General features: G+C 40.3%; 1 protein-coding gene across 1 annotated transcript in view; it reads right to left on the bottom strand.

Moving 5' to 3' along the window:
- LOC131591649 (homer protein homolog 1-like) overlaps positions 1-24,980 on the bottom strand; it is a 380,529-nt gene that overhangs the window by 158,609 nt on the left and 196,940 nt on the right. Inside the window, exon 6 of the mRNA XM_058862585.1 lies at positions 11,331-11,487. Coding sequence (XP_058718568.1) covers positions 11,331-11,487 — 157 coding nt within the window. The remainder of the gene's footprint in view (positions 1-11,330; positions 11,488-24,980) is intronic.

Genomic DNA, 24,980 nt, shown 5'->3' with positions numbered 1-24,980 from the left:
AAGAACTCATCAAACCCTCAAAAGAGTCCTCCATCAACAACGGAGAGAAGCAGAAATTACATCCCATGTTGAGATACTCTGTAAGACCCTCTACTTCATTAACTTCCTAAATTGTACAGCATCTGAGCCTGACCCCCCAATCCTTCTCCATTTCTCAAATTCAACCCAAGCTAAGCTCACTGAGAAGCCACCAGTTCTAGTAAAGGACCCAGAGACACATCAGGTTTCTGGGCCTTTCCCATTGATTGCCTGGGGAAGAGGCTATGCCTGTGTCACTACCATCTGGCCCTAGATGGTTCCCAGGAAAAAACATAAAACCAAATCTAGGCACTGAAAACACTGCCCCCACAGACACTAACAAGAACTCTCCTGAATCAAATACAAGACCTTCACAAAGCCAGACCAGCTCTGCATGGAGACGAATACGTCACTGAGCGTCCACAAACCAGAGGGAAGACTATCCTGTCACAAGACAGCAGACAAAACAAAGAACTGAAAAAGATGCTGCTGCATCAGTCAAGTCATAGGCTAGATGCAGTCTTGTCACAAATTGCTTCCTAGTTTATATGTTGCTACCCCTTTTTCCCTAAAAACCTGCATGTCCCCCTCCCTCAACCCTTGCCAGAACCTCCCTAAACCTTATACCTACCTCCCCCATCCTCAGTTTTTAGTAAATAGAAAAAGGGAGGAGAGAACAGAGGAAAGGGATGAGGGACAAAACCCTAAACATCCCCCCCCACCATAAGGATAACAAATCTTGCTTATATTCCCTATCAGAAGCTCCATCCCTGTCCAAAGATTAAAATTATCTCTGTTGGTGCTGTCCTCACTGCTGCCTGGATGCTTTTCACTGTGCCACATGCCTTCGGCTGGATTAGCCCATAGCCTACACATAATGTTTGGGTGACCCTAGCAAGGACACTGATACAAGATAACATGTGCCTATCCATGGGTAGTGTTGACAACCCACTTTCCACGTGTCTGGTAGGGATTCCCTTGGTAGCAGATGACTGGCTCATCTATAATTCAGAGTTCCTCCGCACCACAGGTAAGAGGCCCAATCCAGTAGAAACTTGGGACGAGTAGAAAAAGAATCTGCCAAATGCTCTGGACAGACCCCCAGTCCCAGCGTCAACATGGCCCCATGCCCTTCAACCCAATGGGGCCCAATTCAGCCAACCCCCAATGCAAACTGAGGTCTGGCAAGGGGCACCCCAGGTTCCATTGGCTAGGACATGGCCATCAGCTCTACAAAAATCTTAAAAGGTGCTTCTGTTCATCTACTTAGTACCCACCGCTGTTTTTGGTCCACTACCATTTCAAACTCATGCCTTATTATTGGGTCATTCTTCCACCACTCAAACTGGATTGTTTATTTTACCAGGAATTATTGATGCAGATTATGAAGGGGAAATCAAAATTATGGCTTGGAGTCCTAACTGCCTTTATACTGTGCCTGAAGGGACATGCTTGGCACAACTCATTCCGCTGCCAGCAATTCTTTGTCTTGTGCAAATATTACAGCAGGAACGAAACAATGGGAGCTTTGGGAGCACAGGTGCTCCTCAGATCATTTGGTTCAAGTTAATTGGAACACAACAGCCACTACTCACCTGCCAAATAGACTCTAAGTCTTTTAAAGGATTGATTGATACCAGAGCTGATGTATCCATCATAGCGCAGAAAGAGTGGCCTCCTGAATGGCCCTTGGTACCCTCTACAGCAATTGTCTCTGGAGTCAGCAGACGTCAGATACCATGTCAATCAGCCGAAGAATTACACATTGTTGGATCAGAACGCAAGACAGCCACCTTGCAACTATATGTACTCCCAATCCTGGGCAATTTGTGAGGATGAGATCTATTGACTAAATGGGGCTTGATCATTTCAACACATTTTTGATAAGGGCCTATGGGGAATAAAACAGAGAGTACAATAGAACTCATAAAGGAGCCTGATATCTTAGGCCTGATCAAGCAGAAATGTGGGACAGACAGACACAGATAAGTGCTCCTTGGGCAATAAGTGACCAAGAAACATGTTGTGAAACTTTGTCATAAGATAATGTTACCAGGTGAAGTAATGTCATGAAGAATGTGCAACCAATGGAAATTGTTACCAAAAATAGAACCCTATATGTCATACAAGTAAAACCCTATATAAATACCTCGTATACTCAATAAAATTGGCTTCTAATCTCGACTCAAATGTCCCAGTCTCTCACTCACTGATAGGGGCCACTGACAAAATGCCTCTCCTGAAACTTACCTGGCTTACTGATAAGCCTGTATGGAAAGACCAGTGGCCCTTAAGAGGCGAGCGGCTTCACCAAGCCCAAATCCTTGTACAGGAACAACTACAATTGGGTCTCAGTCGCCTCCACCAGCCCATGGAACATGCCTATTTTCATTATTCCTAAGAAATTGGGAAAGTGGAGACTTATACAGGATCTTAGGGCAATCAATGCAGTCTTGTCACCTATGGGGTCATTACAACCAGGAATACCTAACCCCACAATGATTCCCAAACACTGGGAATTGGCAATAATTGATTAAAAAAGACTATTTTTTCACAAATCCTCTCCATCCTGACAATGCACCTAAATTTTCCTTTTTTTCACCATCTGTCAATCATGAAACTCCCATGGAATGATACCACTGGGTTGTCCTACCCCAGCATATGAAAAACAGTCCAACTATTTGTCAATTTGTCATTCATTCAGCAATACAGCCAATGTGGCAAAAATGTCCATCTGTTTTGCTGTATCACTATATGGAAAATATTTTAATTGCCTCTGACAGCACGACATTGTTGCGTGATTGCCTTGCAGCTTTAAAAATAACACTCACCAGCAGATGTCTGCATAGCCACAGAAAAAATTCAAACAGAACCCCGTTGGAAATACTTGGGCTTTAAACTGCTCGAAGCAACAGTCACTCCATAGCCAGTAACTTTGAAAACTAACATACGCACTTGAATGACTTGCAAAAGTTACTGGCAACCATTATTTGGATTCACCCTTTGTTTGGAATTACATCAGAAGAATTATCTTCTTTATTTCAGTTGCTAAAAGGGGACCCAGACTTCTTTTGCCCTAGGCAGTTGACAATAACCGCCTAAAAGGCTTTAGAGACGGTAAGTGATAAAATCAACAAATTCTTTGCCAAACGTCAAGACTCAGATTTACCTTTGTGTCTGTTCCTGATTTTGCAACCTTTCCAACCCTATGCTCTTACTGGCTAATGGGATGTGCAAGAACATAATCTCTGCTTACTAGAACAGATTTTCTTGCCACACACCTTTTCAAAAACTATAACCACTCAACTCAAAATGATTATTCGACTGCTGTTAATGGATGAAACCATAGTCAGAACCTGACAGGATATGATCTAGCAATGATACATCTCCCTATTACTACAGCAGAATTCACTGTCATTTCAAATTGCTCTTGTAGACTATAATGAACAGTTTATTCACACAATGCCTCGACATGCATTGCTGCAGTCCTTCAAAGAACTTCCCTTCCAAGCAAGATGTCTACAGTCAAAAACACCTATTCCTTATGCAAAAACTGTTTTCACTGATGGATCAGGGAAAAGACACAAAGCTGTGACCCTGTGGAGAAATGATACAGGACAATGGGAACACTCGATAACTTTCCAACCTGGATCTACCCAGCTAGTTAAACTGGCAGCTGTGGTAGAAGCATTTCGTCTTTTTTCACAGGAACTTATTAATATTGTTTGTGATTCTCTTTATGTTACAGGAATCTTCAAGAGAATAGAACATTCATTCCTGAAGGAAGTCTCTAACAAAGATCTTTTTGTGTTACTAACCACTTTGTATAACCATTTACTTCACAGGTCTCATGAATATTACATCCTACACCTTAGTTCACACACCACTCTGCCCAGATCTATAGTGGAAGGTAATGAGAGAGCAGATGCTCTCGCCATGACAGTCACTATACCACAGAAGTTAGGGCAGGCAAAACTTTCTTATGATTTCTATCATCAAAATGCCTGAGCACTGGCAAAACAACTTGGCTTAACCTTGCCACAAGCTCTAGATATAGTGAATGCTTGTTCATAATGCCAGAAAACTTATTCCTTCCCACAAACATTAGATACAAAATCAAAAAGGTTAAAACTTAATGATATTTGGCACAGATTTTACCCACATATTGAGTTTTGGGAGTTTTAAATATGTACATGTTTCCATTGATACTTTTTCAGGTTTCATAGTAGCAACAGCTCACAAAGGTGAGAAATTAAAAGATGCGACCCAACATTGGCTGCGTACCTTTGCTACTATGGGTGTTCCTCAACAGATAAAAACAGATAACAGACCTGCATATACATCTTGAAAAACACAAGATTTTTTCCACACTTGGGGGATCAAACATGTTACAGTTATTTCCCATTCTCCAACAGGACAAGCCATAGTGGAGAGGGTACATTACACATTGAAAAACATGCTGCTGAAACAAAAAAGGGGAAATCCAATAGGTATGCTCCCTCAGGAGCAGCTTGATAAAGGAACCTCTGTTTTTTTATAATAATTTATGTTTTGAATCTTTCCACTAGGGATGACCTCACAGCACATCAAAGGCCCCTGGGTCAGACAACTGATGGAGAAGGAGTTCACCCAGAAGTTACATACAAAGATGTGCACAGTGGTTTGTGGAAAGGTCCAGTTCCAGTGCTAGCTTGGGGAAGAGGTTATGGGTGTGTTTCTTTGCCCACAGGACCATATTGGCTCCTGGCAAGATACATCAAATCCAACCAAGGAAGACAACAATGAACCTTGTCATCTTTTTTCTGCTATACTGCCATCAAATGGTGGAAGGAAGAATCTATTGGGTACACATTTTCAACCCACCGCTGTTTTGGCCTCTGATCTGACCTGGTAGGATCCAGAACCTCCCCTCAGCAACAATGGAATGGAATGGGTTGGAGGAACTTGTCTTCCTCCCCTAGATCAGGATGTTGCAAATACATATATTACTAATGCTTCTTATGTTACTGATTTACCACCTAATTGCTTAATCAAACGAGTACCTTTTCACCTTTACCTTGTGCCAATTTTTCTATGCAATTGCACTTGATATATGAATCCTTAAGAAAAAATTTGACTACTATTACATTGTCAACCATTCTATCTCCAACAATTCTATGGATGCCACCCCATCTCATTATCCCAAATGTCATTTTATGTCCATTTCCAATTTACGACATTTGGAATGGACATCATGTTTAGGACAACAACCACAGCAACAATTTTTACAATACGGGAAAAAAATTGATTCGGGACCACATAGTATCTTTAGAGAAAAGGGGACAAATAAAATTATTCTTCCTTTCCAAAAGACAAACTGCAGCATTGTTTGGCATGACAGGGGAATGGCCAGACCCTTGATTCAATATTATCTAGATAATAATCAATCACGTGTTCATAAGCATGTGTAGAAAATGCTGTTACCTGCCTTCAGTAATACCATATACCAAGTGAACCTGAATAAGAATGCTATCATCACAAATTTGACATTGCTAAAGAAACAATAACTAATGAATTGTAATTCACACCTGTATGTTTTTGCTTTAGCTAATGATTTTTCAATTGATTATAGGAATGGTTTGTATTTTGTGACTGCTAATTCTTTTGTCTTTAAATCGTGTGTAACCAATGAAGACATAAATAACTTTTCTGTCCTTCATCCATTTAAGGGAAGAGCAGAAATTTGGGTACCTTTAAATCTGACTAGAACTTGGGAAGGACAAGACAGACTCTCACAATTGGCTCAATTATTCCAGGAGGAAATCCAAAAGAGTAAGAGACGAGTTTGCAAATTTCTTGCTTGGTTGATCTTTGCCATTATTTCTGCTGTAATAGTTTTAACCACAGCATTTTCAACTGTTGCAGCTTTAACTAATTCCATTCAAACTGCCCACATTGAGAGACAAGCTCTGTCCAATATTACAAAATAATTGCAAACACAAGGGCAAATTGACAAGGAAATAATGACCAGATTAGATGCCTTAGAAAGTGCTCTTTTGTGGATTGGTGAAAGAGTTGAGGCTCAAAAAACCTGCATATCTTTAAACTGTGTTTGGGAAGACATATATAACTCTATGTGTCACTTCTTTTCCATAGAGCGAAATGAAACAAAATTGGGAAACAATCAAAAACCACCTCCAAGGAGCCTTTGATAAAGCCCTAAGACAAGATATCTACTCAATTCACATTCAATTAAAAGATCAACTCAGAGATTTGCAAATTCTGGAGGAACAAAAAGTATTGACAGACTTAAAAAATTATTTTACTTGGCTAAATTCAAAAAACTGGTTTTCAGGGATAAATGTACACATTTGGGTTTTTATTGGATTAGGTTGTCTAGCAGTGATATCTTTTTAAATTTTTGTCTTGTCCTTTTTAACATAATTAGAGCCCTTAAAGGCACACAAAACAAGCTATAGTTGCACTCGCTTTGTCCATGATTCCTAAAAATAAAAAAGGGGGAGTTGAGGGGTTAACAGATGTTGGTGTAAGGAAAAAAGTTAAACAGAGAACGACGGAAACAGCACCAACAGCACCAGCAGCAGGTCTCTCTGACACAGCGTGTACCTGAGACAGAACTGAACAAACAAGTTTCTACTTCTACATCAACATAGATGCACATTCTTCATGCACACTCTTCATGCTCCTTTACCATGGCTTTGGAGAGAACAATGGAAAATGTCAAGAGGACAGATTTATCGTAGGACTATGATAATGTCTACAAGCTGTAACTAAAAAAGCTCTTAGAAGTATATATATACTGATGCTTCTGAATAAACCTTAGATTCACTCAGAATCACACTCTCGCTCTGCTGGTGGGTCTCATCTCTTCGTGTATCACTATCCAGCACAGGTCTGAAAGAACATTACACTGCTGGATTTGGCTAACTGTAATTGCCATACATTATTTCATTTAAGAGAGTACAGTATATAAAACCAAATTGTCTGACATGTCTGCTACTTGACTTTCACTCCTGTCAGCATATTCCTGAAACCAGGCTTCACCCAAAAATACTTATAGGGCTTTTGTTTGTTTTTATTTCTTAACTAAGTTCATCTCTGTCGCCCTGAGAATTAAACCTTCTGATCTTGTTTTCATAGTTTCTAGCCACTTTCCCAGGAAAGTAACTATAAAAATAGATGTTTATACATTCCATTAAAGATATATCTTTTGATGGACATTTCTCACAACCAGTGTGGTTGGGAAGGTGGTAACCTAACTGTCCAATCCCTGGTCGTTGTAGAGAATCTATAAATACTGGAATCACGGAGTAAATCTGGCTCTTTTTCCTATCACACATTGAGCTGTGTCCGTGTGAATTATTGAAAAGCCGCTCAGGCTATTCACATGTCCTCACAGAAGTATAGGTGAATGATGTTTATGTGTATCTTTAACACACCTTTTATAGGGTTTTACAGGGTCCGTGGGCTAAGAAAGTTACTATTGGCTAATGCACATAGGTTTACATGTTTTCTCCTGTACACAAGGATATTGTTTTGCTTTATTCTCTCTCCTGCAGGAACGTTTCAAGGACTTTGGCCTTTAATATTACGACTTATTCCAAAGGCTGGTTTGTGAAGACAGGCCTTTACTAATATATCATGCCCACCTTTTGTTAAAATATTATCTACAGTGAATCATTTCGTGTCCAACAGAGACACATCTCCTTGATACTTTTCTAAGTTAACTGTAGCAGGACATTTCACCCCCCACAAGAGCTTGTCTACTGTTTGTTAACCAGTCAGATAACTCAAGCAGAAAAAGCTGTCTTGTAGTGAGTTATTTTGGCACCATGGGGTAAACACTCAACTGGCATCTCCCAACTGCCAATAAACACATTACTGCAGAAGTGAGATCTGACAATATAAGCTGAATTTCTGTCTGACAAACACTCATTTTACAGCTATAAAAGCCACACCAAACTTTCCCAAAGCAAAAATCTGTACATTTTCCTGGAAATGTGTGGAGTTTCTCTGATGAATAGGTGTGGACCTGATTACAGGTTGTCAGTGGCTGATCTGTTCCCAAGGGAAAGGTTCTTGTGAAATCTCACACTCAAGGACAACATTTGTAAACTATCTTGCTTTCTCAAAACAGTTCTGCATAACTGTAGATAGCATGTTTTTCTCTTGTCCTACCAATGGGACAAGAGATGGTGTTTCCTTGAGCAATCATGTTAACCCTGTAGCATAAGACCCTATAGAAGCTGAGAAGTTCGGAGAATAAAGGCCCCTTTTCCTAGCAACTCGTTCTGGTGCATGCTGTGAATCCACCCTTCTACATCGTGTCCAACAGCGACAAATAGGGATGCCTATTCTGCAGTTACTTCCCAGGGGTTAAGTGAAGGAATCTGTGTATATTATCGCCATTTCAGTGGTAAGTTAAATTCTACTCCTAATCAATACTAATTCTTTTGCTGGTTTTAATCTAGGTACCTTGATATAGTGCACTGTTTTATGTTATGCTGCAATCTACTAGTAGTTCTTTAGTTTTATATTGTGTAGTTATTCTGATTAAGATCTTTCATATATTATCTCTTGTCTGTTCATTTGTCTTAATAAATAATTCGTTTTTATATAAAAATATCTGATTTGTCATCATTAGAAATTACAGGACAAAGTGATTCCTTAAACTGTTGCCAAAATATGAGGCTAAGGAAAGATTTGTCTTCATTTAAACCTCTTTCTATGAAGGAATTTAAACACTCAGAGGAATCTTTTCTGTACCTCAGACTCAGCTGCAGGGCTTCTTTAGTAAACTTTGCTTGAATCTCCCACTGTCCATATAACATGAACTTATATTAACAATATTAATACAACTCCATCAAAGATATCTACCCTCCATACATATGCTAATCCTGCCTTCTCTTTGTACAAAACTATGTCCTAAACTATTATGAAAAATTCATATAAAGATGAATAAATTTCACTCTATTGAAAGACTTACATGTGGAAAGAGAAGATAAATAAAAAATATTATAAATGTTTTTCATAATGCATCCTTCAAACACACACACTTTATTCCTCTCTCAAACACTGGCACTTCTTGCCCCCATTGTACTCTAATTTCTGGTTTGCCAAATGACCTCTTGTCTTGGGGTGACTTTATGATACTGGTATCCCCAATCGTCTGGTTTATGTTATATATTAAGTTCTGCACCTTTAAGACTGACTCTGAGAGCAAGAGAGGGGGGTAGAAGAAGCCGCAGTTTGTGTTAAAGAAAATATAACTCCCACACATCTCGCTCCTGGACTGTGTTGTCTGCAGCACAGACAGACAGCGGGACAGAGCTTCTCCCTGGCTTTTAGTTAGTTTTAGCTAGCTGAGGCAGAGGAGTTCCCCGGACCTTTGTTTTTTTCCCTTTTTTCCTGGATCTGTGCAAGCCTGCTCTGGACTGAACACCCAGCCAAACCCCGGGAGCTCACGCCTGTGGCCCACCGGGGCCTGGGCTTTGGCACTTTTCCAGCGCCGGAGGGACTGATAAGAAACTGAGCGAGCCGAGCTACACCACATGAAAAGGACTTTTCTTCCTAGACTTGCCATCCCATCGAACAGCAAGAGGTTTTATTATTATTTAATATTACTCAATTTCTGTTAAATAAACAGCTTTTTCCACTTCTCTCCAAAAAATTTTTTTTCTTTCTTTTCCTGGACCAGAAAGTGAAGAGGGGCATTTCCCTGGGGAAATCCCCATTTAGAGTTTTCCTCCCTAATTTGCCCTAAACTAGGACACCTCTGAAAAAAAAAAAAATCTACAGCAAAGGGAATGGGATCCTGCCCATCCTGTATTAAATCAGAGGCAGATGTTTAATTAGCTTGATTCTACATTCAGTTTTCTTTAGGTTCAAGGATAAAACGAAGGTATTAGTATTTATGTGCGCCTTTAACTTACAGATCTGATGTGAAGTTTCTATGTGTTTGTCTTGGGTTACAATGCAAGGTGCAACCAAAGTATGTATTGTACCACCATCTACATTACTTTCTGAGGAGCTGTTAAAATGGGTGGATCAGTGTTTCTTTATCTTTGCAATGACTCAACCTAATTACTCCCTTGGGGGAAGCAGCAGCCACTCTTGAGGGGGCCACCTCTGCTAATGGGCCATCAAGGACACCCTAGGACGACTCATATAATTACATCACCCCATTGTGAAATTCCCCACCCGGGGGAGGTACCAAACATTCCCGCCTGTATATAGTGTTGGGCTTGGGGCACCAGGACACCACCACTGGATATCCAGAGGACAAGAGCTCTTGACAACCACCAGTCAACCTCCAGGGAAGGACCAGACCTTTCTACAGGATCACTGTTTTGACAAGACCACATCCATCACTCCAACAGGACTGCAACCACCATTTAATCAGACTGCTACCACCACCCTGACCAACTGCGTATTAGGTTGTATTCTGACTTTGTCAGTTTACGCCAGTGTTTCTGTACTATTGGCTTTATTGTAATTTTCCTATTAAAGTGTAGTTCTGACTTGGAATTTCTTTCAAGATATTTGTGGGGGGATAATTCCTCCTGCTGGTTTGCCTTCAAACCAGCACAGGGCTTAAAGGCAAGAGAGACTAAAGTGTAATGCTATGGAAAAGGTCCTGTAACAGATGTGATGCAGCTGGCAGCAAATAAAGAGTGAAAGCTGGCAGATATGTCCGAAGTGCAACAGTTTAGATAACTCTTCCTGCAACAAAACCCTCTGTAGAAAAGGAATTGCAACAAAAGAAAAAATTTTCTTGTGGATGCTAAATGCAAGCAGTAACCAGGGAGCACAGTGTCTGTGGAAAAGCAAGTCACATAACTTTCTCAGACTAGCCTGAGAAAGTAGCCTGGGAAATCATAAGGAGGAATCAAAATAATCCTTAGAGATAGAAGACAGCCTTGCAGGTGTTGTTTGTCAGTTTCTTGTTTTCTTGCAAGAGAAGGTTGAGGGGTGGTGTACCCAACTGACCAATGATGGTGATGTGTTAGTTTACTGACCAATAAGGGTTTTACCTTTCCGGACCTTCACGTAGTTGTCTATAAAAGATCTGGGGTAATAAACCTTTCTCTCCTGTTCCACTCACAAGAGAGTCCATGTCGTTACTACCTCGCCGTTCCCAATATAGTGTGACATTTTCTTATTGAAGAACCCTGTGTGCTTTAAATAAATCATTAATTTCACTCTCAAAAATTAACCTAAAGCCCCAACAACAAGCTATTTTACTTCAAAAAGAGTGAATACAGTCACCAGCACTTTCACTTTAAGGATCCTGGCTGTTTGCTTCTACTTACTCGCTTATGAAGATGTTCTGCTTCCTCCTGATATGCAGCAAGCTGTTGCTTCCATTGTTTTACGTTGGCAGTGGACTCCAACAGGGCTGCAGTGAGCTTAGCATTATTACCCTTGAGTGTGGCCAGTTCTGCCTCCCAATGTTTGCTGATTGTCGAACTGCACAGACAGAAAGAGATTGGTCAGAATCCTCTTTATCTTTTTTCTTAAAATGTTTTATAATATTTTTTTAAATATCAAGGAAAAATAGAATTATGAAAAAATCCTATGACTGAACGTCTAAATGAGAACCCAAGTGCTCAAATCATCAAAACTTTAAATTCATAAAATTTTAATGCAGATTTTTTATATAGATATAATTGTTATTGGAAAACAACCTCTACCCTACCAGTTCAACAGGGTTCTTTTTTTAATAAAATGTTAAAGATGATGAAATCCACATCAGCTTCCCAAAAGAAACTGCATGTAATTCTAGAATATGTATATTCTAAGTTACTATTTTAATATATACATATTGAGAGCAAGCATTTTTTTAATGTATTACTTTATGAAATATAATTTAAATAAAGATTTGTCACCAACTTGATTAAAGAAAGCTAATGTAGTGCTTTGGAACTACAGCTTATTTGCCTAAATGCAAATCTTCTATGCCTGAGATATACTTTCTTTATTAAATACCATATTCAATTTCTACTTACTAATTCAAAAGTCTTGAATTTCAACACCATAATACTGTTAAAGTGCCTTTCTTCAGTAATATCAACAAAGAGACCAAAGACTGAAGAACACAGAGATATTGCTTTATTACAAAGAGGAAGCTGATGTTTGGGTCTCTTGAAGTAGCCTGTGGGGGAACAATCCTTGCCTACGGTTTAGTTATTCTCTGAGGAAACATGGGGCTTTATTTTTCACAGATAATTGGTCTGCCATCATCCAAAGACCCAGTCCTTGCAGTCAGTATACAAGGGAAAACATCTTAGACACATCAGTTGAATGTATTAGTGTTGCCGCTGGTGCTGAATAGATCACACAGACACAGGTCAAGGTGTGGTGAAAGGAAGAGAAAGTTTATTTTTCCTCCCAGGATTTATAGGTTTCTGACCACGGCCAGGGATTGGATGGTCAGGATAACACTTTCCCACTGCACTGGCCATGAGAGATGTCCATCACAAGACATGTAGCAGAAAAAATGTACACATATCTATGTTTACAGTTACTGTCCTGGGAAAGTCTTTAGAAAACCATGTCGGCAAGCTCAGAAGCTGAGTTTTCAGGGCAACATATTAGTATGCAAATAGTTCATTAATGTTTACTTGTATAATGTCAACAGCATGTGAGTTGCACACCTATATGGAAAATAGATATAAAAATAATTAATTTTGTTTAATTAGCTTACTATTAAAGGCATCATTGGTGATCTGTAACACTGGCCAAAATAATTTTGTATATAGGTTTTTGTGCAGCAGTAATTAATATAATTATTTATTATAAAATATATTTTGCTCTGCTTAATTACAGATCATTATTTTGTATGCAAGTTTATAGGTTTGACTTTTGTACATATGAACAATTAAACATTGTCACCATTTTGTACACCAAGTTTCTTTTGTCCACTTCATGCACATGCACATCCCATTCCATAAAAGCATATTTCATAAACATTAGGATTCCCATAAAAGCTCCTAAGGTGTTCAAAGCCAACTGGTAACTGAGGAACATTCATTACCAATTTAGATCACATCTACTGTTTCACTAAAACACATCTGATTCTTTTACACTCCAGTATTTCCTTCCAAATACACCATTTCATCCCTTTGAACAGGAATATAAATTCTTTCAGAAGAGGAATATGGGTTCTTTAAAATTACTCTAACATTTCATGATCTATTCAGCCAATTGTAAGTTCACCACCGCAATTTTTAAATCTTAAATAACTAAACAAAAATAATGATAATCCTATTTCATCAAGGAACACTGACATATGAAAAATAAGACAGTAACAGTGTCTACTCTTCTGTTTCTTTGATTAGATTTACTTTTCATTTATAGTAATACAGCAAATCAAAAAATTCCATAAAAGAACATGCTAAAAATCTAGTTCATTATCATATTCACAGATGCATCTCCTTAAACAAGGTATACAGCTGTTCCTGTACTGGGTTTTCTTACTATTTAACTCCTTCCCTTGTTTAAGAAGGCTTGCTTTTGCTTAATTCAGTGTAGCTTTATTGTTTTTCAGTGCTTCCAGAATTCCGGAAAAATATATCGTTGCTTAAAGTCAGTTACGATGAGAGAAACTTCAGATTAAACCAAATGCTAGATAATTCTATTGGTCTGTTGCCTAAGACTTCTAATAATTTGCTTTATACAAATGCACTTCAACAGTTTGCTGTGCTTTAAGCATCTCATAGCTGCTATTATTAAGAACCTTGTTTTGAAAATGAGTCGAGACATCTTTCCAGTTTAAAGCCTAGGACCTGGCCAAACCTTGACTTTACCTGGATGGAATGTTTGCCAACAGATCCAGATGTTTTCTGCATAAAATTAATATTCGAGTCACTTTTGACTTGGCAATTTGATCCTATTAATATGACAGCTGGATCAATTTTGAAGTGGACTTGGAGAATCATTTCCAGAGGTGGTTATCCAGTCCTTCACTGATTTGAGGTTTATCAGCTGTTTGCAGATTCTGAGATGCTGGTACAGTGTTTTAGTGGTTAATAATAATTCTATATCACATATGTTATTAATCATGTTTATTATCTAATTAATTTCTAACTACTGTAAGTTTTCCTTCATTATGTGTATAGTTTTGTGTTGATATTCATGTGCATGATAAAAGTGTATCTCACTTTTAAAAGCAAAAGGAATTGATGCCCTAAGGACATTCAATTAATGTAGTATGTGCATTAGAAATTTAGACCACAATTCATTTTGAATAATGAAAAATTTACATCAAAAATTTAGTAAATATCATAAAATATGAATTCACAATTAAGTGTACCACAGCTAAGCCTAAATGATTCATTAACATAAAGCGAAGTGCCTATATTTTGTTGACAGGTTCAAAAGAGTCACCTATTCATCTGACCAGACACCAACTGCCTCCGAAAACATGAGACCCAGTAAACAGAGAAGTCATCATACAACCTTTGTAGTCAAAACATGACCAGAAGTGGAACTGCTGGAACACAGTTCTGTCTGAAAACTACACAGACAGTTTGCCAACAGAAGTTTTATGTTATCATCATAATATTGTGTCTCCACTAATTTTCTTCAGTTATTCCCTGTTTCAGGATTTGAAAGAACATTCAGTGATGTTAAGGATCAACATTTTCAGCTGATAGACTTTCACCTGCTTAAACAACACATCTGGAGTCTCAACTATTTGGACCATAAAACGATAGTCATTTTTTCATTTCCCCGGAGGACACTGGACATTATTTTTGTTCCATTTGCAAAGCTGTGAACCTTGGGTTTTATATCAATGTAAAAGGTGTAAAAACCAGGAATACTGTAAAGCTCTTTTGGCAAAATCATGGTATTAGCCCTTGCCTTCCTATTCATGAAGAAGAATATAAGAAGCAATTTGCAAAAGAATCAGAAGATGTCCAAATTTTTTTTTTTTAAAAATTGAATGTGTACAGAATAACTTTGTATCTTATCCTTGATTAGTCCATGAACAAGATTGTGAAGGAAAAAAACAAAAAAAAAAACGTGCTGAAAAATTTGCTTGAAAATTAAAAATTTGCGAAAAGAAGTTTTTGCCAAAAGATAACCTTAGAGAAATATGGAGTTCAATCAAATGTTTGGGTTTTTTTTTACTTTGTTTGCTTTATTTGCTTTTAGTAGTGTGGCTTTGCCAGTTAGCTTAGAAACAATGTTTGGGTGACATTAGCTTATGCTTCAGGTTTAGATACCATATGCTTATCCATTATCACTCCAGAAAGTCCATTTTCAACTTGTTTAGTCAGTCTACCAGTAGAAATTTGGCTGATTCCAGAAGAAATTGATAAGGCAATACGAGGTGCTTTTGCTGGGACAAATGTGTGGAAATTTTGAACTCCAGTAAATACATGGGAATGGTGGACTCCCTATCTTCCTGAAACATCCATTGAACCCTAAGAATTAGAACACCTTGGCTCTATAAAGGTAAAGTTTTGTGCTAAGTTCAATTATACAGGGAAAAATCGATCAATGGTGAAAGATGTTTCTCCACATCACCCTGTATATAAGAATCAGACCTTTTGGTGTAATGACACTTCTGTAGTTCCATCTACATTCAGCTCTGTCCCTCTTCAATTGCTGAAGGGGATATTTTTTGTTTGTGGAGACAGAGTGTGGGTTTTTATTCCATCTAACCTCAAGGGTGGTCCTTGTAGTTTAGGAAGGCTTACACTGTTAACTCCAAGTACGAAAACAATTGTCAACATGAGATGTAGAGGAAAAAGGTCATTAATTCATCAATATGGACCAGAGTATAAGGATGATTTTGATCCTTGGGGTTTTGGAAAAAGGTTCACAGCATCTCTTCTTTTGCCACCACTTGCATCAGCAAAAGCACTAAAGCAATTAGATGGATTGGGATGTTGGCTGAGTAAGCAATCTAATGCTATGTCCCTTGCATTAAGTGTCTTCTTAGCAGGTGTCAAAGATGTTAGGCATGCAACTTTACAAAATAGGGCAGCAATAGATTTTCTCTTGTTAGCACATGGACATGGATGTGAAGATTTTGGAAAGGATGTCTTGCATAAATTTATCAAGTAATTCCAAAAGCATATATAAAAGCATACAACAGCTCAAGGAAGAAGTGTCAGAAATCAGAAGAGATGATGAAACTTGGATGGATGATTTGTTCAATAGATGGGATTTGACACCATGGATAAAAAAAATGTCTTACAACAAGACCATACATTTTAATAATTGTAATAGTAATGCTAACAATGGTGCCTTGTTTGCTTCAGTGTATCCCTGAAAACTCAGCCTTCTGATCTTGTTTTCATAGTTTTAGTTACTTTCTGAGGAAAGTAACTAGAAACATAAGTGTTTACACATTCCTTCTAAGAAATGTCTTTGATGGACATTTCACATGACCAGTGTGATTGGGAGGGTGGTAACTTAGTTATCCAATCCCTGGTCATTGCCAAGAATATATAAATACTGGAGTCAGAGAATAAAGTTTTGCTTTTTCTGTCAAACCATTGAGACATGCCCGTGTGAATCATTCTGTGTCCTTTAGCAACACTTCAGTGTATGCAGTGGATGACTAACAAATCCATTAATGGAGTTTTTTTTAGTGCAGATGGAGAGGGGAGATGTGGCAAATGGAAAAACAGAAAATTCCACAGATGCTAAAAGGTTCAATCTGCAGCCTTATAAAGAGCTTGAGTTAATGTAATGATAAAGATACACAAACATTAAATAGAAAAATGATAAAGTTATGTTCCTATAGTTATAAGTAAGAATATGTCTTAAGTAAGAAATTATATTAGGTAAAATAGTGTGAGGTTTGAGATGTAATAATGTGACTTATAGAGTAGGCATGGGATCTAGAAGTGTCCTGGGGTGACTTTATGATACTGGTATCCCCAATCGTCTGGTTTATGTTATATATTAAGTTCTGCACCTTTAAGACTGTCTCTGAGAGCAAGAGAGGGGGAAGAAGAAGCGAGCAGTTTGTGTTAAAGAAAAACATCACTCCCACACATCTCGCTCCTGGACTGTGGTGCCTGCAGCACAGACAGACAGCGGGACAGAGCTTCTCTCTGGTTTTTAGTTATTTTTAGCTAGCTGAGGCAGAGGAGTTCCCTGGACCTTTGTTTTATTTTTCCTTTTTTCTTGGATCTGTGCAAGCCTGCTCTGGACTGAACACCCAGCCAAACCCCGGGAGCTCACGCCTGTGGCCCACCGGGGCCTGGGCTTTGGCACTTTTCCAGCGCCGGAGGGACTGATAAGAACCTGAGCGAGCCGAGCTACACCACATGAAAAGGACTTTTCTTCCTAGACTTGCCATCCCATCGAACAGCAAGAGGTTTTATTATTTAATATTATTCAATTTTCTGTTAAATAAACAGCTTTTTCCACTTGTCTCCAAGGAATTTTTTTTTTCCTTTCCCAGACCAGTTGGTGGGGAGGGGGCATTTCCCTGGGGAAATCCCCATTTGGAGTTTTCCTCCCTAATTTGCCCTAAACTAGGACAAGAAGCTATAATAGAGGTGTGTGTATGAGTACGTGACCTGACAGCTTATTGGCTAAGAGACAGATGCAGTGTGGCAAAATTAAGCAAAGGTGATACATTATTAAGTAGAAATAAGTTTCATGTTAACTATCTATTGGACCAAAATGTTATATATTGCTGTGTGAAGAAGAAACCCGTGACTACCTTGAGCTATGGCTGACTTGTTGCTCCTCTCTAAATCTCACGCCTTCAGACTGACATCTTATCTGGCTTACTTGAGCAATAAATCATCTCAAAGCATGGTGGTCCTATCCCTCGTTTTTTATCTCGACAGTAGCTGTATGTGCATGACATGTATACATGTTTACAAAGAACACCTTAATGATAATTTTTCCTCACAGAAAAAAATATATTGATATAATGAAGCAGATAAAAATCTTTATATCCAGGACAGTTACAGAATGAGAACTCTTTGGTTACTTAATATCGTAATTTAAGTTGCAAAAATGGTAGTGAATGGGAGTTGTATCAGTTTAATAATTTATATACTCATAATGATACAAGGAAAACTTAGAAGTCATAAAGATCACAGAAGTCAGACTGCTAACTAGTGCTGAATAATTATATGAGAGGGATTTGTGCAGGTTTTCATTTTCACCTTTGCCCAGTGCCTGACTACCTTGCAAAGAAAACAGTCAGAAACTCTAAAGTTTTAAGTTATATTATGGAATGTCATAATTAAATAGAAAACATGACCTTTCTATTACTACTATGGCTATCTTGGTTCTATCCAGGGGTGACTGGATGATACTTTATCCCCTATTGTCTGCTTTATGCCCAGACATGACTCTGGGAAGGGGGGGGGGGGGAAGCAGCTGGAATTCTTTTGGCAGCCTGTGTTCAAAACACAGATAACTACCTCGGTTTCTTCCCAGCTCTTGGCTATTTTTCTCAGGACACAGAGAGAAAATTCTTTGCTTTTAGCTAGCTTCTTGTTTTTTAGCTGAGACAATAAGTTTTCCTGTGACTTCTTCTGGAACTCTTCAGCTTTGCACTGGTCCAAAAAAAACAGACAAATACCAGGAGCTCATGCCATGGCCTGGCAGACAGAGGCTGCAGGGACACTGCATCCAAGCAGGACACTAAAAAAATCAACCATCTTTCCCCACAACGAGAAGGTTTATTATCTAACATTATTAATTTATTTTTTCTTCTGCCTTTGTCCACCCTGCTTCTTAAATAAACATGTCTTTTTCACTTTCCTCCAAGAAATTCCTTTTGAACTTGTGGGGGAGGGGCTGCCAAAACCTGCCTTCCATTAGAGGACACATTCAACTCAGGACGTTTCCTCCTAATTTGTCTCAAACCAAGACAAAAATTTTGGTGTCTAATGTGTGGCCAGAGAAAGTGAAAAAACCCCTGTAATTATTACATTTTGGTTTTTATGACTTTGTGTTGGGGTAAAGTAGTCAGTAGTCACCATGTGATTTGAGGTATTGTCTCTGGTCCCTAGGCCTGTTTGCCTATTCACAGATAGTGCAAATTTTGTCCTTGGCATGTAACTTTTACAGAGCAGGGGTACAAATCAGGCTTGCTATACTGATGTGCTTGGTGATAATGATTTATAGAAGGTTAACAAAGCTACTGTTCAAAATGTGTATGGTCTGTTGTTTCTCCATCCTAGTTTCAGTTGAATGTTTTGGGGGTTTATTAGGAATTTTACCCAGTCTGTTAGAGAAGCAAGGAATGAAGTTTCCCAGCTTTTCATCTCTTTCTTCCCCTTTAAATCTGGTATGTCACTTTTTGAGAATGTTCAGTTTCCCCTGGATGTTAGAGACCACCTTCCTGGTATTTTATCTGGTAGGGTTACTTTATACTCTCTGCAGCTTCTGTAGAATCAAGGCTGAGATTTCCAGAGGGACTGAACAGACACCTGACCCAGATGTGGAAAATGCTGAGTGGTGTGGAGAATGAGAGGACATGGGCCAAACCCTGAAGGAATTCTCTGCTCTGATAGCTTGTAACTTCTCCCCTGAACAAATTCAGAACCCAGCTGAGGTGGAGAAATATCTGAAAGAGAAGTGCAGTGACAACTCTAATGAGAAGAATCTCATTGCAATATGCTGGGCCCTGGCGTATGCTTATCACATGCTGCTAGATACCGTAGGGCAGCAGAGAAAAGCAGAGGGGCAGGAAGATAAATCAGAAAACACCCCAATCACTCAGGCTGCAGCTAAACCAGACAGGGAGCCTAAGCCAATGGCAGTTGCTCCTATCCAGAGAAGAAAACACAAAACCAAAACCAATCACCCAGTGGATGATAATGATAATGATGATGATGATGATGATGATGATGATGATGATGATGGTGGTGGTGGTGATGATGATGATGATGATGATGATGAGGGGGAAGGACCCTCAAAGCCAGCAGAGGACCCAGAACCAGAAATCATTATTGAGTCCCGGTCCATGAAAGACCTTCGTGGCCTAAGAAAGGATTACACCTGACCATCTGATGAATCTATAATTAGTTGGTTAGTCCATATTTGGGATGCTTCGGCAATAATACAATTTTGAACAGTACTGAAGTGAGGCATTTTGGATCCCTGTCACATGATCAAGGTATTGACCAAAGGATGGCAAGGGAGCCTAACTCCCTCAGTCTCTGGACACGGCTCTTGAGAAGTGTAAAGGAAAGATACCTGTGCCCAGAAGATCTCCAGCTGCAGCAAACCCTATGGAAGATCATAGAACAAGGGATTCAGCACAAGAGAACTGGCGGTGGTAGAGATTATTTCATCAGCTGACCAAACAATTAAGGGTCCAGACTTGATAAAATGTACACCAGTGATATGGCTAAAACTCATATGACTTGGGCCACAAGAATATTCTTCTGCTTTAGCAATGACAAAGTGGAATAAGGGGGATGCGAGCATTCTAGTTATGGTGAAGAAGCTCTGAGTATATGCAGATGGCATGCATGGCCCAACACATGCAAGAATCTCAACTGTGGAAACTCATCTGTCAAAATGCATGCAGAAAATGGAAGATAGGATGTAGGAGAATCACCAGAACCTCGGGAAGAAGATTAAAGAGGACTTTCTCCAAATATCGCCGGTACAGACCAGAGGTTCTGTTACTAAACATAGATATCCCCCAGACAGGGAGAGATGGTACACCCCATGAGCTGAACTGTGATCCTTCCTGTGTGGCTGTGGGGAAATCACATGGAGGTGGAATGGAAAACCCACCGCTGCTCTGGCAGCATGAGTGTGTGAATTGAAGGAGGGCAAGACTCAGAGACAAAGTTCCACCAGAAAGGAAGCAGCTCCAGTTGCCTGTAGCCAAACTGCAGGGCATGATGGATGAGGACATGTCAAATCCCCTTCAAGGAACTTTTAAAATGTATGCCCAGGGAAAGAAGGATAACCAGGCTTAGAGATGCCCTGCATCTAAGCCAGGTAAAGGCCAGGGAAAGCCGCATCTTTTGGACTGTGTGGATTTGTTGGCCTGGTACATCAAAACCACAAAAATATGAGGTCTTGGTCGACACTGGTTTCGCAGTGCACATTAATCCCATCAAAGCATGTGGGGGCAGAATCTGTTTCTATTGCAGGTATGACAGGGGGATTAGAGGATTTGACCCTGGTGGAAGCTGAGGTGAGCCTGACTGGAAATGAGTGGAAGATCCTGTTGAAGAAGACGAAACAGGGAAACCTTATAAATATGATTGTTTAGCAAAAGATTCTGAAAATATGAAACCTAGAATCGAAACAGAAATGAAAACTAGCTTTGAGCTATAGGATACTGTTAGTTACTATATAACCAAAGAAAAATAGCCTAGCCAGCTGAAGGAGAATTCCTGTTGATTGAACAATACCCTTCTGCTGACTGAATCCAAAGGTCGAAGCGGCAAGAGAAGAATTTGAAGAGTAGCTTTTAGAGTTTAAAATGTAACACTGTATGGTAATGTAGTAGTTCTTATAGGCTATATGTAAATTCTATAGAATGTGTATCATGTACTGGTTGGTTACTGAGAATTAGAATATTCACCATAGAAAAAGATATAATGTATTGTAACAAGAACTTCGCTCTCTTAAGCTTTTTACTTCTTACTCTCTTAACTTCTCTTTACTTCTTTACCTCTTAACGTCTTAGGCTCTTACCCTCTTTTTCCCCCTCTTGCCCCTCTCTCTCTACACCCTTAATTACCTTCTGCTCTCATGCTCTTGGTTCCCTCTTTCCTCTCTGTCCTGGTTTAGGGCAAATTTAGGAGAAAACTTCCAGTGGGGCTTCCCCCCCCCCCCCGGGAAGCAAACCCACGTGGCCCTTTTCTCTCACCCCCCAACCGGTTCGGGAAGAGATTTCTCTGAGAGAAGTGGAAAAAACCTGTTTATTTCACAGGTACAGCACCACCCAGCACAAAAATGAATGATATCAAGTTACAAAACTTTTCGCCCTTCAGAAAAGATGACAAACTTCAGAGGGTCTCTTTTCTGTGGGTGTTCGCTCTGTTATCAGTCTCTCTGGAGCTGGAAAATGCTGCTGCCCAGGCTGGGCTCCCGGTAGTCCACGGGTGCAAGCTCCCGGTGCTCCCCCGAGTCTCCAGTCCAAAGCAGGTTCGATTTGTTTCAGAAAAAGGGAAAGAAAACAGTCCAGGAAGACCTCTCTGCTCAGGCTAGTTGGAAAGCCAAGGCGATCTGAGTCTTGTTGTCTGTCTGTGCTGTAGTCAAAACTCCCGATGCGGGGGGAGCAAGTACAGTCTCTGATAACAGACTCGGTGCTTCTTTTCCACTCACTTTTAGTCTCAGATGGAATTTTAAGAATATAAAACCTGTCTCTGGGTTAGGTGGACGAATGGGGATACAATTTAACATCATAATCAACCCAGGACACTCTCTCTCTCTCTCCTTCTTTGAGCACATTAACGCTGTGGCTGGCAGCGTAAATGGATCTCTTCCACCCTCTTCCTAAATAATAAACTGCATATCCCAAGAGCAGCCTGGCTTGGAGAAGTCTCCCACCGCGAGCCCATTTTACTCCCACAAGATCCCATTGTGACTGGCCCAGAGACCCCATGCATTTTGGGCATAGACTTCCTCTGAAGTGGGTATTTCAAAGACCCAAAGGGACTCAGGTGGGCATTTGGGATAGCTGCTATGGAGACAGTGGGCATTGAGCAGTTGAAAACTTTGCCTGGACTATCAGAGAACCCATCTGCAGCATGCTTTCCAAAGGGGGAAGAGCAACCTGTACCAGTTGTTACCTCGACAGTGCACCGCCAGTGGTACAGGATAACTCAAGATGTTGTGATCCCCATCCACAAGACAATCCATGAGCTGGAGAGCCAAGGAGTGGTCAGAAAAACCCATCCACCCTTCAACAGCCCCATTTGGCCTGTGCACAAATCTGAAGAAGAATGGAGATTGACTGTGGACTATCGTGCCTTGAGTGAAGTGACTCCACCACTGAGTGCTGCTGTACCAGATATATTGGAGCTCCAGTATGAGCTGGAGTCCAAGGCAGCAAAGTGGTACGCCACTATTGACATTGCCAATACATTCTTCTCCATTCCTTTGGCAGCTGAGTGCAGGCCTCAGTTTGCCTTCAAGTGAAGGGGCATGCAGTACACTTGGAACCGACTGCCCCAGGGGTGGAAGCATTTTCTTACCATCTGCCATGGACTGATCCAGATTGCACTGGAAAAGGGTGAGGCTCCAGAACATCTGCAGTACATTCATGACATCATTGTGTAGGGGAACATGGCAGCAGAAGTGTTTGAACAAGGAGAGAAAATCATCCAGATTCTCCTGAAAACCGTTTTCACCATCAAGAAGAGCAAAGTCAAGGGACTTGCTCGAGAGATCCAGTTCCTGAGAGTGGAGTGGCAAGATGGATGGTGTCAGATTCCTACTGATGTCTTCAATAAGATCACTGCAATGTCTCCAGCAACCAAAAGGAAGGAAACACAGGCTTTCTTAGGTGCCATAGGCTTTTGGTGAATGTACATTCCTGAGTACAGCCCGATAGCGAGCCCTCTCTACCTGGTCACCCACAAGAAGAACACTTTCCACTGGAGATTGCTCATGCCGTAGCCCTTGGCCCAGTCAGAAAAGGACCAGAAGTGAAGAACGTGCTCTACTCTGCAGCCGGGAACCATGGTCTGTCCTGGAGCCTTTGGCAGAAGGTGCCTGGTTAGACTCATGGTTGACCATGGTTGCAGTAGGATTCTGCAGTTGAAGCTACAGAGGGTCTGAATCCAACTACACCCCAACAAAGAAGGAAATCTTGGCAGCCTATGAAGGAGTCCAATCCACCTCAGAGGAAATAGGCACTGAAACACAACTCCTCCTGGTACCCCAACTACCCTATCTGGGGTGGATGTTGAAAGCAAAGGTTCTCTCTATCTACCACACCACCAATGCCACATGGAGCAAGCGGATTGTTCTCAACACACAGTACACCTGTATCAGAAAATTGAATTGCCCTGGGATCTTGGAAACAATTACAAATTGGCACAAAGGTGAAAACTTTGGTCTCACTGATGAAGAGGAGCAAGAACAAGTGACACATGCTGAAGAAACTCCACCATACAGCCAGCTGCCAGCAGAAGAACCACGCTATGCTCTTTTCACTGATGGTTCTTGTCACATAGTAGGGATGAATCAAAAGCAGAAAGCAGCTGTATGGAGCCCCACATGACAGGTTGCAGAAGCTACTGAAGAAAAAGGTGCGTAAAATGTCTTGTGGTTCTTTAGGTTTTTTCCTCAGGGTTAGTGCGTCAGCACAGAAAGCTTAAAATTCTCTGTGCCTAAAGTTCTAACAAGGTGGATCAAGCCACCTCGCTGAACTCAAAGCCGTTTAACTGGCCCTGGACATTGCTGAAAGGGAGAAGTGTCCAAAGCTCTACCTCTACACACTGATTCACGGATGGTAGCCAATGCTTTCTGGGGTTGGCTGGAAAAGTGGAAAAGGCTAATTGGCAACATAGGGAAAAACCAATCTGGGCTGCTGAAGAGTAAAAAAACATCACTGCCTGGGTAGAAAACCTACATGTGGAAGTCTGCCATGTGGATGCCCATGTCCCCAAGAGTAGGGCTAATGAAGAGCACCAAAACAATGAGCAGGTAGATCAGATTGCAAAGATAAAGATGGCACAGATAGACTTAGATTGGCAACACAAGGGAGAGTTGTTCCTAGCTCAATGGGCCTATGATGCCTCAGGCCATCAGAGAAGAGATGCCACCTACAAGTGGGCATGAGAACTAGGGCTGGATCTAACCATGGACAGTATCTCTCAGGAAATCCATGACTGTGAGATGTGTTGCGATCAAGCAGGCCAAGCGGTGGTATGGTGGCCAGTGGTCCAAATATAAGTATGGAGAGGCCTGGCAGATTGACTACATCACTCTTCCCCAAACCCACCAAGGCATGTGGTACATGCTCACAATGGTAGGAGCCACCACTGGATGGT

This window comes from Poecile atricapillus, chromosome W (genome assembly GCF_030490865.1).
Source record: "Poecile atricapillus isolate bPoeAtr1 chromosome W, bPoeAtr1.hap1, whole genome shotgun sequence".
Taxonomy (NCBI): domain Eukaryota; kingdom Metazoa; phylum Chordata; class Aves; order Passeriformes; family Paridae; genus Poecile; species Poecile atricapillus.
Note: the sequence above shows the minus strand (reverse complement) of the source record. Positions and strands in the feature narration are given on the sequence as shown.